The sequence below is a fragment of the Vipera ursinii genome, assembly GCF_947247035.1.
Source record: "Vipera ursinii genome assembly, chromosome: 2".
Lineage (NCBI taxonomy): Eukaryota > Metazoa > Chordata > Lepidosauria > Squamata > Viperidae > Vipera > Vipera ursinii.
The window spans coordinates 260053578-260072820 of record NC_139513.1 but is presented as its reverse complement, the minus strand read 5'-3'; the positions used below and the strand labels follow the sequence as shown (position 1 = coordinate 260072820).

The following is a 19243-nucleotide window of genomic DNA, read 5'->3' as shown; positions in this document are numbered from 1 at the left end:
CGTAATTGCGCTCGGCTTTGGACAAGGTCCTGGAGTAGTATGCGATGGGGGATTGAGTTCCATCGCTGTGGAGGTGGCTGAGGACGGCGCCTATGCCATAGGGGGAAGCGTCGCAAGCGACACAGAGGGGCATTTCCTCTTTGTAGTGGGTGACAGTGGACTTGCTTGAAAGGAGTTGTTTTAATTTGTTAAAACTGTCGTCGTGGGCTTGGGTCCAGAGCCACTGGGCTCCTTTGTCTAATAGCCTGTGGAGCGGCTCTGCTATGGAAGCTTTGTGGGGGAGGAAAGCATGATAGAAGTTTATGAGACCCAAAAAGGCTTGTAGTTCTGCCTTATTTTTGGGGGGTGGTGCTGCCCTGATGGCTCTGACTTTAGAATCTGTGGGGTGGATTCCATTAGCGTCAATTTTGTACCCCAGGAATTCCGTAGAAGGAACTCCAATGGAGCACTTCTCTTTTTTTAATTTGAGGCCGGCGGTGCAGAATCTTTGAAGCACCTCCCGCAGCCTGTCAGCTAATATGTCTTCCGATTCCCCTGCGATGAGCACGTCATCGAAATAGGGGCAGACCCCAGGGATTCCCTTAAGAGTCCGCTCCATGGTTTCCTGGAATATTCCAGGTGCTACTGCTATCCCGAACTGCAGGCGGTTCACTTTGAATGCTCCGCGGTGGTTTACTATGGTTTGGGCATTGGCGGTTCGTTCTGAGACTGGCAGCTGCAAGAATGCATGGGCTAAATCTAATTTGGCAAATATAGTGCCTGCCTGAATAGAAGAAAGCACGTCCCTGACAGCTGGGACTGGGTAGGCGTGGGGGTTCAAAGCCCGATTCAGGGTGGCTTTATAGTCCGCGCAGATGCGGACCTCCCCGTTAGGCTTGACAGGGGTGACTATGGGGGTCTCCCAAGTGCCCCCTTCTGTGGGTTCTATGACTCCCAGTCCAATTAGCCTGTCGAGCTCTGCCTCTATCTTGGATTTGAGAGCGAAAGGGACTCTTCTTGCCTTAATCCTGATGGGCAGGACTTCTGGGTTTAATTTTAGGTCGATGGGGCCATTGAATTTCCCCAGCGACCCGTCAAACATGTCTGCGAATTGTTGGCAGACGGCTTGTAATTGGTGAGGCTGAAAGTGGTTTACGCCCAGGATTTTTATTCCTAGGGGTTCGAACCAGTCGAGGCCAATGAGACTGGCTCGTTTACCTGTTGCGATTTGGGCTGTTAATTCGCCCTGGAAATGTTGATAGCTAATTGAGAGCCTCGTTTCCCCTTTTAATTTGATAGGGGCGCCCTGGAAATCTGCTAGCAGAATTTTTGAGGGGGTAATAGGAAACCGGCACCTGCATTGGCGCGCGATCCCTTGTAATGTGTCCCAGGACAGAATGGAGACTGAGGACCCAGAGTCCACCTCCATTTCGCAGGGGATTCCCTGAATCCGGACCTGAATTTTAATTTTGGGGCGGAAAAAGCTGGTGGTTAAGGGCCCCTGGTCCATGTTAGTGGTCATGACAGATGACCGTAGGGCCTTCCCTGGCAATTTGGGGGCGGGAATATTACCTTCCGTGGCCGCCTCCAGGTCGTAAAGGGTCTTATGGCCGGTGCTGCGGCAGGCGGAGCGAATGTGGCCAGTTTTGCCGCAGCCATGGCACTTGGCATTTCGAAATCTGCATGATGCCCTGGCATGGTTGCCACCGCAGCTGGCGCACTTGGAGTGGTTGGTGGTCTCCCTCGGGCCTCCGGCCAGACGATCTGGCCCTTTGTCGGCCTCCCGGCGAGTCTGGGGGTTGGTGGGTCTTGGATGGATGGCGTCCACTTCAGTCTTCTGCTCTGTCGTTCCTGGGTCGGCACTTCTAGGGCAGTCGTGGTGGACTGACCCTGTGAAGGGATTTCCAGGTGGCAGGGCGTCCTCCCGATGGCTATCTTCATATGCCATAATTTCTATTGTTAATTCGGCCAGGTCCATCGTCGGCTTAGTGACGAGCTTCTTCTGGAGCTTCAGGTTCCTCAGACCGACGATGACCTGGTCCCTTATGCGGTCCTCAAGGTCCGGAAAACAGCAGCGTCGGGCCGCTTGTCGGACCGTGGCTATGAATGATTTGGCCGACTCGCCTGGTCGTTGGTACTGGTGGGCGAAGTTCAAACGCCAGTACAGCTCAGACCGTCTCGGGGCAAAATGACGATTGAGGCGGTCGACCAGCTCGGCATATGGCACAGAAGCCACCGGAGCAGGGTCGCAGAGCCCTACGGCGACATCATAGACCACCGGGCCGTTGAGGCAAAGGAGCGCCGCGGCTTTGGGACGATCCTCGACAATGTTGTTGACAAGGAGGTACCCCTCCACTTGCCCGAGATGCGATTCCCAGCCCTTGGGCTGGGAGACATCGAATTCTCGGACGTGCCCAAGGTTTGCCATACTGTCAGGACCACGGGTCTGCTTAGGGTGGAGTGCGTGGAGGGCTCTCCCGACCAGCAAGTGACTTCAGCGGTGTCGGCTGGTGGGACGGCTTCCCTCCTTCACTTGTGGCTTCAGCTAGTGACTTCAGCTAACAAGCAGACCCGCATCCCATCCTCGTCGCCAGGTGGAGTGTCTTGAGGGACGACAGGAGACAGTAGGCACGGTCCAAACACTTCATTTATTGGGCAGAGGTCCCGGGCGAAACAACGCCGGGAATCCCCCGTATTTATAGTCAGAAGGAACAACAACAACAACGTCAAGAACCAATAAACAAACAGGGTTCTCCCGCCAACAGGAACGCCCAATAAGAGAGAGACCGGCTAAAGGTAGGCGCGGCTGAACCGGCTTGTTGCCGGGGCCAGCTGGCAGCTTTGACAGCTCCGGTAGAGCTGCGCATGCGCGGCTCTCTGGAGTTTGACAGCTGTCAGTGCACTGCGCATGCGCGGCAGTTTGACAGCTGTCAGAGTCGGCCGGTTTGACAGCTGTCAGTGTACTGCGCATGCGCGGCAGTTTGACAGCTGTCAGAATCGGCCGCTAGCCGCGTGTGTGTGGGGGGATTGCCGCGGCAGCCTTTTGACGGCTGTCAACGGCTGCCAGGGATCCCTTATAGATGTGAGGGGGGTTGTGTGTGTCTGAATATGTAACAGGGTGAGTACATGTGCGTGCACTGGCCCACCTTTCCTGTGGCCAGCAGGCCATGGTCCGGTAGTGGGCCACAGCCCATAGGTTGGAGACCCCTGCTCTACTTCATGCTTCTCTTCATATCCAGTAGATGTAGTTTCATTAAAGACTACTTTAGTGCAGTTCGTTAGCTAATTATGAATGCATCTGATATTTTTGCTGTTTATCCACATTTTTCAATTTTATCCAGAAGTAGGGTATGGTCTTTGTCACATGCCTTTACTGAAGTTAAACCTGTGACAGCTTCACTTAACAAATGAGTTGCTGTCCCACTGTGATAACTAAATGAGGATTACTTATAGCCATTTTTTCAGAATTAGTGTATATCTAACGTGTGGTAACTAATTTGTAATATGGGGTAAAATAAAACCCATTAAATGTTAGCTGATTTCTTCCTTTGCTTTTTTATAGGGCCTTTGGCCAGGACCTGAGATTTCATATAGCCATGCTTGCATACGTACCAAGTATATGACTTCACCATAAAACTAGGAATCCTTGCTCTTCTGCACAGCTTGCCTGGAGTAGGAACAGGAGAGCAGTGTCAGCAGGGTGCTGGGTCACGCAGACGCTCCTAGGCAACAGATTGGCACTTAGAGCACAGAAGGTCTTTTTAGATACTAGGAAAACTATGTTCTTGTGCAGAACTATTATTGTTGGTAGGCAGATAATTAACTAGATAACATGTATATGAAATATGATTTGACATTTTTGGATTCTCAGTTTTCAAATTTATTTGATTTTTTTTAAAAAAATAGGTTACTTACTAATCTTGAGATGTGTAACAAGGTTTTCCTAGCTGTAGATGTTCCTAAGTAAGCTAATGATCAAAAACAGCAGCAGTACATTCAGGGCAAGTGCGTCTGAGATTCCTTTTATCTCAGAATGTCTGACTTAGTTAAGTGCAACACTTGTTTTGCAGCTGTCTTTCGCAGTACTCTTTTCAAACTTGGAAACTGTCCTATCTGTAAACAAATCACTAGTCTACAAGGACAGATTATTTATCTAGGGTCTGTAATCTGTGCTCTTCAGGCAGAAATTAGGTGTCCAGTTCAGCCCTTCTACTCTATTAAGCCTCCACACTATCAGCTCTCTCTACCACAAAGATCCTGCAGGAGAAGGGCAATGTGGACAACCATGGGATCTGGCAGGGTGAGAGCTGTGAACCATAAACACAAAGCTTTCTCTGTATCTCTGCATAACAGATACAGTGCCCTTGCTGACCTTAATAGGGACATTAAGGAGACAGATCAAAGTAGTTGTGATGATAACTCAAATAAGCAGGAATCGTAATCCGAGATGAAGAACTTGTTTTTGATAGGGAGAAGTGGAAATCAGGTATTACACATCAGTCATGCAAGAAGAGAAAGGTATCCAAAAAGAGAAGCCACCTTCTGGTTAGTGATTCAATTATAAGGGATGTAAATTTAGGAAAGGACACAGAGGTTTCAAAAGAGGTCAGGTGTCTTCCAGGTGCTATTGCCAGTAGGGACAAGAAATGTATTTTTAAAATAGTCAAGAATGCCAGCAAGGACTGTGATGTGGAGGCTATTGTACATCTTGGCAATAACCCAATCTGTCCTCAAAAGATGTACTCTCTCTGCAGAATGATTTCCAGAGCTTAGGGCAGGAACTTAGCAGGATAGGCTGTAGGCTTACTTTTTCAAAAGTTTTACCAGTGTATAAGGAGCAAAATGGAAAGGCCAGTGTATAGCAGAATTCAATATGTGGCTAAAGCAGTGGTGTAAAAGGGAAGGTTTTGGTTATATTAGTCACAATGTCTGTAGCTGGTCCAATGAAAAAATGTACAAAAGAGATGGTTTGCATCCATCAAAGAAAGGGACTGAGTTACTTGGCAATAAATTCACAAATTTTCTGGAGGAATATTTTAAATTAAACAATGGGGACAGTGAGAACATCCCTGTCCCTGGCAATCTAAAAATTATAGGGCTATCAGTGCATGTAACATAGATGTGTGTGTGGACAAGAATATCAACCTTGCTGTCAAGCAAAATCAAGCTTTTAATAGTGAGTGCCACAAAAAGTGCACTAACCAAACAGGTGGTAAGAAAATAGGGGAACTCAGGCCCCACACAGGTTATGTAGAAAGTAAACACGGTCAGTCATAGAGGACTCAAATATCTATACACCAATGCACAGAGTATGAACAGTAAACAGGGTAAACTAGAAATTCAGGTTAATGAGGGCAGATATGATATTATTGCCATTACGGAAACATGGTGGGATGAAACCAACAAATGGAACACACAGCTTGACGGATTTAAATTATTTAAAAGAAACAGACCAAATAAAAGAGGAGGTGGAGTTGCTCTCTCTATAGGAAATAACTACAGTACATCTCTATAAAAATAGTGCACAACAATGATGAAAACTGTTTTGAATGCATTTGGGTCAATATAAAAGGGGGAAAAATGACATTACCATAGGGGGATACTATAGGCCACCCAACCAAACAGAAGAAATAGGTGAACCTTTTGCTAGTCAGCTAACTAAGGTATGTAGGAAGCACATCACAATAGTAATGGGGGACTTTAATTACCCTGACATCAACTGGGAGACAAACTCTGCACCAAGTGGAAGATCAAACAGGTTCCTGACAAACCTAGCAGACAACTTTGTCTCCCAAATGTAGAGAAGGGAACTAGGGGATTAGCCATATTGGATCTAATTCTCACTAACAGAGATGAAATGATAGAAGGTGTTGAAGCCACAGGAACCTTGGGGGGCTCATACGATATTGTAATTCAACATTATGGAACCACAAGCAATAGAACACAGTCAAACTAGAGTCTTGGACTATAAGAGAGCTAATTTCAATAAACTTGGAGAGGGCTTGGGAAGGATTCCATGGATGAGAATCCTCAAGGGGAAAACAACTCAAGAAGCTTGGGAAATTTTGAAAAATGAGATAATAAAAGCCCAATCTAGAACAATACCAACAAAGAAGAAAAATAAAAGCTCTCAAAAGAAACCAGCATGGCTGCATAAAGAACTCTCTGATAAATTGAAAGATAAAAAGGACAAGTATAAGAAGTGGAAAGAGGGGCACATAACTAAGGCAGAACATCAGCAAATAGCCCGTGCCTGCAAAGATGAAGTGAGGGAAGCTAAGGCTCAAAATGAACTAAAGCTTGCAACCGAAGTAAAAAATAACAAAAAAGCTTCTTTCAACATGTAAAAAACAAGAAAAAAGTGAAGGAAATGATTGGTCCATTAGTGGGTGAAAGTGGCAAGAAGGTGACAAGCAACAGGGAGAAAGCAGAACTCATTTTTTGCATCTGTCTTTATACAAAGGGAAAAAACATGCCAACCTACCAAAACCAGTGCCATAAAAAACAGAATAGAAACACAAGTTAATATAGGCAAGAAAATGGTAAGTGAGCACCTTTCCAGTCTAGATGAGTTCAAATCACCAGGACCAGATGGATTACACCCGAAGATTCTCAAGGAACTGGCAGATGTGATCTCAGAACCACTGAACTATATTTTTCAAAGATCCTGGAGCACTGGGGAACCACCAGTGGACTGGAAGAGAGCTGATGTAGTTCCCATATTCAAAAAAGGGAAAAAAAATAGATCCAGGAAATTACAGACCTATCAGCCTGACCACAATACCTGGGAAGATTCTGGAAAAGATAAACAACAAATCAGCAAACACCTTGATGCAAACAATGTCATCACTAAAAGTCAACATGGGTTTGTCAAAAACAGATCATGCCAGACAAATCTTATTGGATTCTTTGACCAAGTGACAAAATTAGTGGACCAGAGGAATGCTGTAGATATAATTTACTTGGACTTCAGTAAGGCATTTGATAAAGTAGATCACAACCTACTACTTGATAAGATAGAAAAATGTGGGTTAGATAGCATCACCACCAGATGGATTTGTAGCTGGCTGACAGGCCGTACTCAGCGTGTGGTCCTCAATGGAACTGCATCTACATGGAAGGAAGTGTGTAGTGGGGTGCAGGGCTCTGTTCTGGGCCCAGTGCTCTTCAACATCTTCATCAACGATTTGGATGAGGGGATAGATGGGGAACTCATCAAATTTGCAGACGACACCAAGCTGGCAGGAATAGCCAATACTCCAGAAGATAGGCTTAAAATACAGGAGGATCTGGACAGACTCGAATACTGGGTGCTATCTAACAAAATGAAATTCAATGGTGAAAAAAGTAAGGTTCTACACTTAGGCAGGAAAAATCAAATGCACAGGTATAGTATAGGTATTACCTTGCTCAATAGTAGTAACTGTGAGAGGGATCTCGGAGTCCTAGTAGACAATCACTTCAATATGAGCCAGCAGTGTGCTGCAGCTGCCAAAAAAGCCAACACAGTGCTAGGCTGCATTAACAGAGGGATAGAATCAAGATCATGTGAAGTACTAATACCATTTTACAATGCCTTGGTAAGGCCACACCTGGAATACTGCATCCAGTTTTGGTCACCACGATGTAAAAAAGACGTTGAGACTCTAGAAAGAGTACAGAGAAGAGCAACAAAGATGATTGGGGGACTGGAGGCTAAAACATACAGGGAACGGTTGCTGGAATTGGGTATGTGTAGTTTAACGAAGAGAAGGGTGAGGGGTGACATGATAGCAGTGTTCCAATATCTCAAGGGCTACCACAAAGAAGAGGGAGTCAAGCTATTCTCCAAAGCACCTGAAAGCAGGACAAGAAGCAACAGATGGAAACTAGTCAAGGAGAGAAGCAACCTAGAACTAAGGAGAAACTTCCTGACAGTTAGAACAACTAACCAGTGGAACAACCTGCCTCCAGAAGTGGTGAATGCTCCAACACTGGACATTTTTAAGAGGAGACTGGACGCCATTTGTCTGAAATGGTATAGGGTTTCCTGCCTGAGCAAGGGGTTGGACTAGATGACCTCCAAGGTCCCTTCCAACCACCTCCTCCTCCTCCTCCTCCTCCTCCTCCTCCTCCTCCTCTTCTTCTTCTTCTCCTTATTATTATTATTATTATTATTATTATTATTATTATTATTATTATTATCTCTGCTACATATAAATGTTTCCAATATAGGGTTTATTTCACATAAAAAAAACACTTGAGAAGGCATTTTGCAGCATTTGCTTTATTTTAAGATATACAGGTGAAATACTTTAGGACTGTCAGAAAGAGATTGGCCAAGCTGGGGGGAGGAGTCAAGGTGGAATTAGTCTGGAATCATTACATAGGCCCAAGAAGGCAAAGTCTCTCTCTCTCTCTCTCTCTCTCTCTCTCTCTCTCTCTCTCTCTCTCTCTCTCTCTCTCTCTCAACTGATAACGTCAAGTAATGTGTTGTTGTTAGCTGCGAAGTCATGTCCGACCCAATGCGACCCTATGGACAACGTTCCTCCAGGCCTTCCTGTCCTCTACCATTTTCTGGAGTCCATTTAAACTCACGCCTACTACTTCAGTGACTCCATCCAGCCACCTCATTCTCTGTCGTCCCCTTCTTCTATTGCCGTCAATCTTTCTCAGCATTAGGCTCTTCTCCAGTGAGTCCTTCCTTCTCATTAGGTGGCCAAAGTATTTGAGGTTTAGCTTCAGGATCTGGCCTTCTAAAGAGCAGTCTGGGTTGATCTCCTCTAGGACTGACCGGTTTGATCGCCTTGCAGTCCAAGGGACTCGCAGGAGTCTTCTCCAGGACCACAGTTCAAAGGCCTCAATTCTCAAGTAGCGCTTTTCCCTACTTTCTTTAATTTAAGCCTAAACTTTGCAACAAGAAGCTCATGGTCTGAGCCACAGTCAGCTCCTGGTCTTGTTTTTACTGACTGTATAGAGCTTCTCCATCTTTGGCTGCAGAGCATATAGTCAATCTGATTTCTGTGTTGACCGTCTGGTGATGTCCATGTGTAAAGCCGTCTCTTGGGTTGTTGGAAAAGAGTGTTTGCTATGACCATCGTATTCTCTTGACAAAATTCTATCAGCCTGTGCCCTGCTTCATTTTGTACTCCAAGGCCAAACTTGCCTGTTATTCCCGTTATCTTTTGGCTTCCTACTTTAGCATTCCAATCCCCCATGATGATAAGGACATCATTTTTTTGGTGTTAGTTCTATAAGGTGCTGTAGGGCTTCATAGAACAGGTCAATTTCATCCTCTTCAGCACTGGTGGTTGGGGCATAGACTTGGACTACTGTGATATTGCATGGTTTGCCTTCAGGGGCTCATCTTCCAGCGTCATATCGTTTTGCCTTTTGGTACTGTCCACAAGGTTTTCATGGCAAAGATACTGGAGTGGGTTGCCATTTCCTTCTCCAGTGGATCACGTTTTGTCAGAACTCTGCTTTGACCTGTCCATCTTGGGTGGCCCTGCACGGCATAGCTCATAGCTTTGTTGAATCACGCAAGCCCCTTCGCCACAACAAGGCAGTAATCTATGAAGGGGGAAATTTGGATAGACCAGAAATAATTTTCCTTGCTGTCTATAATTAAATCGTGCTATTTGTATAGCCAGTGTTGCAAGAGTAATAGACAGAATTATGAGACGTAAGAAGCTTGTGTAAGTTTTTGTTTGTTCTTGCATTGTTTTTAGTTGCTGTAATACACACAGAGTTACGTGTTTGAAATGGATGGCCATATAAATAAGGGTAGGTAAGTAAGTAGGTAGATAGACAGACAAGCTACCAGTCATGATACCTGTATGATTCATTCACCATTAGAAACAGTAATGGTGGCAGCCATTGCTAGAATATCTTCAGACAGCTTTAAGCTGTGCATCAGTTGTGCCTGTTCCTTGATTAGGAAGGTCTGCTCAGTCACTCATGCCTTAGTCCCTTCCCTATTGAATTATTGCCATGTGCTCTACATGGGATAGAAATCCACCAGAAAACTATTATTTCTCTCTCTCATTTATTCAGGTGATATAAGAAGATTGAGGAGTGGCTCAAAAGCTATGTTCAGTTATAAAAGGAGTCAGGAGGTACAAGCTAGCTAAGCCATAATGCTAGGCTGCTGAGATATCAAAGATGGTTTGGCTTAAAACACCTTTTATGATGATGACATACAGGTGACTGCAGCATTGTGGTAATTTTAGTGCTGAAGCCTAAGAATGGCAATGCAATGTGTTTAGAATAGATGTGAAGAGAGTGTTCTACAAACTTGAGGTGTGTTTCTGAAGCCAAATTCTTTTCCTGAATAGAGGATCTGATTTCAGAAATCTGTTTCACCAAGAAAAAACTCTATAAATTGTGACAAAGCAGGGGTTCATTGTATGTCCTGATTGTACTATTTAGTTAATATTTACATTTTATTTTATTGAATTTATTATATTTATTTAGTTACATTATATGACATTACATTACTACATTTAAACCTTTTTAAAACTATTTGCAGTATTATTTCACAGTCCTCTTTGGCCATGAAGGGCAGAAGCCTCTTGAGCTCCGTTGTGAGGAAGAAGTAGATGGAGAAGAGTGGGTGGAGGCTATTCAGCAAGCCAGGTATGAAATTCCAATGCTAGCTACTAATAATTTGGTTTTTGCTAAGAGGCAATGTCTTCCTTCCTTCCTTTTCTTTTTCCCTCCCTCCTGGAGATTTCTTTACCATTACCAGCTCCTGCTTTGCCTGCTTCTCTTATAATGCAGAACATGAAAAGTTTAGGCCATTATGTTCATTTCTACATCATTCATAGCTCTCCAAAATCCCCCTTTACCTTGTTTTGTCACATTTGTCCACTATACCTGATACACAGGTCTGTAGGACTAACCTAGCATGAGTCATCTATTTTGTCTGTATGGATAGTCATATCTTCTGAGATAGGAGCAGCAGCTTGAGTCACTTCTATATTATGTATTCATGTTACAGTAAAGCAGGGGTGTCAAACCGCCAGCCTGTGGGCCGGATGCATCACTGGGAAACCATGCCCACCCCATTGCCGGCAATGGTGAAAAAGCTCATGTTGCGCGACGTCACGTGACATTGCGAGTTTGACATGTCTGCAGTAAAGTAACATGAAGAATTATTGCTGAATGCACCTATGTAGACCATTTTTTAATGGTATCAAGTAACCTCGAACTGTGATATTGGTGGAAAATACAATAAACAAACAAACAAACAAGAAAAAATAACTTCTGGGCCGAATGTGGCCTTGCAGCATTCATTTTGTAGTTCCCCCTAGTACCCCTGGAATTTTCCACCCTTTAAAATATACATATAATTTCCCCCCCCCACCCCTTTATGGCTGGATTTTCTTATTGAGAAAAGGACAAAATGGATGCCTTAAGGCATTTTTTTTAATCCACTAAAGCTCTAGATATTTTGAAAAACAGTCTGAAATAAGTTACCAACCCACTCTGATAACACCATGACATTAAAATACATTCTCTAAAAGAAGATGTTTACTTATAGTTTTATCTCTGCCTCAGTGGCATCATGATAGAAATCTGATGTAACTGGAAGAAGTTGCTTTGGTTCCCTTTCTAAGGAGTTAAGAGGAGGATCTTACATTGGATATCAGAGAAGCAGCTGGAAACAGCCCTTCTGGGGGGCATTTGGTAGGGTTTATAAATTGGCTTTGCTATATATTTTGCATTCTGTGTTTTACTTTTATTCTGTGGTAGATATTTTGTGTATTTTATCACAAAAGTCCTTTAGGATTGCACCTGTCTATAAATTTGGTAAATTATTAGCTAATGCTGAATTTAGAATTTATGGTTTTTCAGATAATATGAGAAGATTGAGAGGGAATTTCTTCAACATTACATTTTTTAATGAAGGAGTTGACTAGAAAAGACACATTTGTACTTTCTCCTGTGAAACTTTCAGTAATCACCCAGTTGAAAATCTTGTTAAGTTCTAGTACTGGCTCTTCGTGGTTGTAAATATTTCTCTGAATTCTCAGACATATGTCTGGCTAGAGTCCTTTATTATCCTCATTTTTTATTGTAACTTTTTGCTTTTATTTGTGGGGTTTTACAAAAGGTATTTCTTTCTTGGAACAAAATAAGACATATGGTATAAATTAAAAAAAACATTATTCTGTTTGTGATTGTAATCAGAGGCAGCTAAAGGAATTTAGGTGTATCTAATTCATGACAAAATGCAAAATACATAGTTATTAATTGAGAGTTATTCCTTTCCTGATGCAGCCCTATAGAATATGGTTTCTGTCTTGCTTTCCCATATAAAATAGAGAGCCTTCCTGGTTGCTTAGGCTGAAGACTGTTAGAGTTGTAGCCTTCTTGTTCCATTGCCTGTCTTTCTGCTTGTGACTAAACAGGATAAATAGGCTTCACAGAAGGGGCATCTGGAATTAAAAATAGCTGCTTTCCTATAAAAATGAAGGTGCCTCATCCCAGCGTAGTTCTGGAAAAAGCATTAATTGAAGAGGGAACTGGCTGTACATGTAAGGTATAGCTTACATGAATTGACAAATCTTATCCTTCAGAGATCATTGCTATTCAGTAGCAGTGGAGTAGAAGGAGACTTTATGTGTCCCTAAATTAAATAATGATTTTATACTAGAGAAACCAATGTAGAATCCCTGTGAGTAGCTACAATTTATATAAAATAATAGGAAGTTTACTGGTTGAAAACCACCTAATGAAATAATTTATGTTTTGATAAACATAAAGAGTATCTTAACATCAATATTACCAATAAAGCTCTTTTTCTCAGCCTTGCACATTTAAATATTCCTGAAAAGATTTATGTATAAGTTGTAAAACATAAAAATATGTGGGAATATACTTACTAATTTATTTACTAAGAATAATGGAAGCTAGTATTTTAAACCTTGTTTAAATATGTTGCCTATATAATTTCTAACATAAACATTTTCATTATTTTTTCAACTTGTAGCTATTCAGATATCCTAATTGAGAGGGAAGTATTAATGCAAAAATATATCCATATAGTTCAAATTGTAGAGACAGAAAAGATTTCAGCAAATCAGCTACGTCATCAGCTTGAAGATCAAGAAACAGAAATTGAAAGGCTTAAATCAGAGGTATAGTTCAAAATTCATTCTTATTGTGCTGCTAAAAAAGGTAAAGGTTCCCCCGCACATGCGTGCTAGTCATTTCCAACTCTAGGGGCTGGTGCTCATTCTGTTTCAAAGCCGAAGAGCCAGTGCTTGTCCGAGGATGTCTCCGTGGTCATGTGGCCAGCATGACTAGACACCAAAGGCGCACAGAATGCTGTTACCTTCCCACCGTAGTGGTCCCTATTTTTCTACTTGCATTTTTATGTGCTTTTGAACTGCTAGGTTGGCAGAAGTTGGGACGAGTAACAGGTGCTCACTCTGTTACATGGAACTCGACCTTCTGATCGACAAGCTCAGCGTCTGCTGTCTAATTCATAGTCTGGCTTCCTTTTCAATCATTGGCAAAAGTCTCAATTATAATTATAATGAAACTCTGGCAAGGAGTAATATCTAAATATGAAATGTATTACCTTTCCATTTTGTTGTTTTAAGTTTATTAATCATTTTATTATTTTTGCAAGGTTGGTTGTGAATGTTATTTGGAATGGTTGTCTTTTTTTCTACAATGGATTATTTTGCTTGTTATTCTAAGCTGGGCAATCTAAAACCAAACTCTGACAATCTGCTTTAATAAAAATCCTCCTTTTTTAGGTTCAAATATGAGAACATTTATGACATTTAAGATCAAACAGTTGTTGGACCTTATATGTTTTATGTAATGCATGTTACATGGCCTTAACCTGAAATAATTATCATGGGAGTAATGTAATTGAAAGATTCTGCTATGGGTCATTATATCTTTCAGCTAATGGAACATAAAAGAGTGAGTGTTAATTTATATAGTCCTTTTTCAGACATTGAAAGTTTATACAACCAGTGAGATGTTACTATTCAAAGTACCAGGGGCTTGAAATTACATCTTCAAAATGTGATGTGATATTCTGAAATCTGTCAAAAACTACATTTTTGTTTGTTGGTTTTACCAGATTGTAGCTCTCAATAAAACAAAAGAACGAATGAGGCCATATCAAGGCAATCAAGAAGAAGAAGATCCAGATATTAAAAAGATTAAAAAGGTACTTTTCCACTTTTCCACTCTATTTAGATTGTGAAGTGATAACATTTCCTATTTTTTTCTTTCAATTAAGGAGAATATATATTCATTTGAACTGAGCAGCATAACATTTAGTAAGTGTTCCAGAACAGCTAATTATCTTGCTGAACTGTTTGGTGACAGAGACAGTGATGTTAATAAGGTCCACATGACAAAAAGTCATGTATCAAAGTACTCTGTGAAAACAATTATAAAGAAAAAAATTCTGACTATTGCATTTTTAAGCTTTTGAACGTAAGCTATTACTGAAAAAAAATAAGTTTGAGATGGGGTAGGACAGCGATGGCGAATCTTTTAGAGACCGAGTGCCCAAACTGCAACCCAAAACCCACTTATGTATCATTGGGTGCTGGGTGGGTGTGGCCTATTGGGTGGGTATGGCCCATTGAGTGGGCATGGCCCATTGAGTGGGCATGGCTGCAGTGGTAACGGCAGACTGGGTGGGACTAAAAAGTTCAATCAATCAATTCCAACTTCGCAAGATCTTTTTTCCCCGCGAAAAATTGAAATTGATTGATTGAACCTTTTTTCCCCACACAGCAGCAAAGGCCTAAAGCGAAAAGTGATATGTATTCATCTGTTAATTGTTATTAACTGTTAGTTATGTTACATCAAGTTATGAAATGGTTTGAAACGCTACGTGAGGTAAATCACCATTGACAGATAAGCACGTGGCAATTTGACAGCTGTCAAATTGCCGGTAGCAACTACGCAGGCGCCACGTTGACAGCTCCACACGCGGACCCGAGCTGTCAGAAACCGACGCAGACGATTGGCCCATCCGGCGAGCGGGAAAACAGCGGGTCCAGGATTGGCGGAACCAACGGACAGCGGGCTATAAAAGGGAGCTGTAACCCCACTGCCTTGCCTTGGTGTACCTCAATAAATCTAAGTAGCCGAGCCAGCTGTCTCCGCGTAATCCTCGACCTACGTATCAACCACTGGCGACGAGGGTGGGATCGGCTTGCTAAGCTGAAGTCACTGAGCTTAGGAAGGTTCCCTTCTGGAGGCTCAGAGCTAGTCACTGGGAAGTTGTAACTTCCACCTCAAGCAAGCCGAGGGAGAACCGAGACAGCATGGCAGCTTTCGGCCAGATACGCGAATTTGACACCCGATTTCCCGAGCGTTGGGAATCACACCTTGGCCAAGTCGAGGGATACCTGCTGGTTAGTAAAATAACCGAAGACCGGGCTAAGGCAGCAGCTCTCTTATACCTCAGCGGGACCGCAGTGTACGACGTGGCCGTCGGTCTGTGCAGCCCGGAGCCGGTCGCGCAGGTAACCTATGCTGAGCTCACAGAAAGGCTCAGCAAGCACTATATGCCGACCCATTCCGAGATCTACTGGAGGGTCCAGTTCGCGAAGCGTCACCAAAGACCAGGGGAAACGGCAGCCGACTTCGTAGCGGGAGTAAGACAAGCCGCCAGATGGTGTCACTTCCCGGACCTGGAGGACCGGATAAGGGACCAGCTGGTCATCGGTCTCCGAGACGAGCACCTCCAGAGAAAAATAATGGCGAAACCGTCCCTGAATCTAGCTGAAGTCACTAGGGAGATTCAGGCGTACGAAAACACCCACTCCGAAGACTTCGCCAAGGCCGAAAATAACCAAACAGGGGCCATGAATCAGGGGGAAACAGTTCCCAGAGACCAGGGGGAACTAGAAGACCTCACCGACGTGGACGCCATCCACTGTCGATTCGAAAAGCTCCAAACCCGGAAAGCAGACAACAGGGAAGGGGCGAGACCCAAGAACAACAACCGAGAGCCCCGAGTCGCTTGTGCCAGCTGCGGAGGAAACCACATCAGATCCTCCTGCAGATTCAGGAACGCCCGGTGCCACAACTGTGGAAAATCGGGTCACATCAAAACGGCATGCAGAAGCCGCAACCGCGGAGAGCTCCACGAAGTTGAGGCAACGTCCCCAGGTATGACACCCTGGGCCAGACAAAAAACCAGGCCCCCCAGACACCTAGTACAGGCTATTAACAAAAAGGTAGGAGGGGGGGATAGCCACAGTCTAACCCCTAAAGTAAAAATTAAAGCCAGGCTACAAGGGGTACCTTGCGAACTGGAGGTAGACTCCGGCTCAGCAGTCACCCTCATTTCAGGGGAAACCTTCAGGGAAATTTGCCGCAAAAACAGGAGACAAATCCTTTTTTAACCTCCCCAGGTGATCCTGGCGGACTACCAGAAGTCCCAAATACCCCTGAAGGGTCAAGCAAAAATTCTAGTGGAATTTTAAAAATTCCGAGGACCCCTGAACATCCTAGTGACCCAAGAGAACAGATCCAACCTAATCGGACTGGACTGGTTCAGGGCACTAGGCATAAAACTAACTGGCATCAACAAAGTACAGGCTGCAAGCCTCGAAGACGTCTGCAAACAATTTGCAGACGTCTTTGACGGTTCCCTTGGGACTTATACAGGGCCCCCGATCACCCTTAATCTGAAACCAGAGGTACCACCCATAAGAATTCGAGCACGAAGGGTCCCGTTCGCCCTCAAACAAAAAATTGAGGACGAGCTGGACCGCCTCGTCAAAATTGGAGTCCTAGAACCCACCGACGGTGGGACCTGGGAAACCCCTATAGTGACACCTATAAAACCTAACGGCCAAATTAGATTATGTGCCGATTATAAAGCTACTCTAAACCGGGCACTAAACGCACATGCTTACCCGGTCCCCGCGGTGAAAGACGTCCTCTCTTCTATTAGGTCCGGCGCCATCTTTGACAAACTTGATTTGGCGCAAGCGTATTTGCAACTTCCAGTAACTCCTGAAACCGCAGATGCGCAAACGATTGTAACTCACCGCGGGGCTTTTAAAGTCAAACGCTTACAGTTTGGCATTTCAGCAGCCCCAGGAATCTTCCAAGAAGTAATGGAAAAAACATTAAAAGGGATTCCTGGGGTATGCCCCTATTTCGACGATGTCCTCATCGCCGGAGAAAATAAAGAAAATTTGGCAGAGCGCCTGTCAGCTGTTCTGACCAGATTCAGAACAGCAGGTCTTAAACTGCACAAACAGAAATGCCAAATAGGGGTTCCCTCAACAGAATTTTTAGGCTATAAAATAGATGCCCACGGAGTTCACCCCACTGATGCTAAAATCAAAGCTATCAAAGCTGCCCCAACACCTAAAAATAAGCAAGAGTTACAAGCGTTCTTAGGACTCTTGAACTTTTATCATGCATTCTTACCCCACAAGGCTACTCTAGCCGAACCATTGCACCGCCTCTTAGACAAGGGACGCCCCTGGCTCTGGACATCCGAACACGATGCCAGTTTTAACATACTCAAAAACGCCCTATGCCACAGTTCTACTGTAACATTATTCAGAGAAGACCTTCCACTCTGCATCGCCTGCGATGCATCTCCATACGGGATAGGAGCAGTATTAAGTCATCTCTTAGACTCAGGGGAACAAAAACCTATAGCGTTCTATTCTAGGACCCTTACAAAGGCAGAAAGAAATTACGCCCAAATTGACAGGGAAGCGCTAGCCATCGTTGCGGGAGTCAAGAAGTTCCACGACTACCTATACGGTAGAACGTTTACCATATACACCGACCACAAGCCCCTTCTGGGCATATTCACGTGGAACAAGCTAACCCCGCAAATACTGTCACCTAGAATACTGCGTTGGTCAACCTTCTTGTCAGCCTATTCGTTCCAATTAATCCACAAGCCAGGAAAAGAACTAGGACACGCAGACGGGCTCAGCAGGCTGCCCCTGCCTGACTCAGATCCAGACCCAGCTCCAGCTGGGCATATTCTGGCAATCACAGAACTTCCAGATACCCCCTTGACAGCTAAGGACATCTCCTCGGCTACAGCCACTGACAAAATTTGCAGCCGAATATATCAATGGGTCTCCGCAGGATGGCCAACCACTTGCCCGGGGGAGGAATTTAAGCCATTTTTTGCTAGACGACACGAGCTATCAGCCCACCTAGGGTGCCTTCTGTGGGGAAATAGGGTGGTAGTTCCCCAAAAACACCGAGAAAAAACCCTACTAACACTTCACGAGGGCCATCCCGGGATCGTAAAAATGAAAGCCCTAGCAAGGAGCTATGTGTGGTGGCCGGACATAGACAGCAACATTGAAAATTATGTCCCGGGCTGTTACCCATGCCAATTGACAAGATCAGCCCCACCTCAAAACACACCACACAGATGGGAGGCAACTAAAAACCCATGGTCCAGGGTCCATCTGGATTTCGCAGGACCATTCCAGGGGCAAACATTCCTAATTGCAGTAGATAGTTTTTCAAAATGGCTAGAAATTGCCCCAGTCCACAGCACCACCACTACCAATACAATCCAGGCTTTACGGGGTTTTTCGCTACACACGGCCTCCCTGACACCCTTGTTACTGACAATGGACCCCAATTTACATCTCGCGAATTTCAGATATTCACGAGGGGCAACTCTATTAAACACGTTACATCGGCTCCCTTCCACCCCTCCTCCAACGGGATGGCTGAAGTCATGGTAAGGTCCACCAAAGACGCCCTCAGAAAAATAGTGCAGGGCAACTGGCATCGCAGACTCTCCCAATACCTTCTCGCCCAGCACACCACTCCATGCACTACCACTGGAAAATCACCGGCAGAACTACGATGGGGACGAAGGCTGATCACTCGCCTGGATAGAATGCACCCAGACAGAGGCAACATCGAAATACAACAACCCCTGCCATCAAGAACATTTTCCATAGGCCAAACCGTATGGGCCCGTAACTATGCATCTGGACCAAAATGGCTGCAGGGCACCATAATTGACCAAACGGGACCACTCTCATACATTATACAGACACAACTCAATGGACAGATCTGCAGACACATAGACCAATTAAGAAACCGGCAACCCCAAAACATTCCGCCACCAACCCCGCCCCGTACATCACCCCCACAAATGACAACCGGAACCCGTTAAATTCCCACATTCCACCAACCAACACTGGGGGAAGGGGAACAAGAGAACGACGGAACCCCAAGATGCTCCTGCCGAAGGAGACAACCACCAACGTATTTGCGAGACTATGAA

General features: G+C 44.3%; 1 protein-coding gene across 1 annotated transcript in view; it reads left to right on the top strand.

The window, feature by feature from the left end:
* Window positions 1–19243, top strand: part of RASGRF2 (Ras protein specific guanine nucleotide releasing factor 2) — a gene marked incomplete at its 5' end in the record, with an annotated part of 128325 nt that overhangs the window by 32416 nt on the left and 76666 nt on the right. Inside the window, 3 exons of the mRNA XM_083357247.1 lie at window positions 10490–10596; window positions 12956–13103; window positions 14066–14155. Coding sequence (XP_083213373.1) covers window positions 10490–10596; window positions 12956–13103; window positions 14066–14155 — 345 coding nt within the window. The remainder of the gene's footprint in view (window positions 1–10489; window positions 10597–12955; window positions 13104–14065; window positions 14156–19243) is intronic.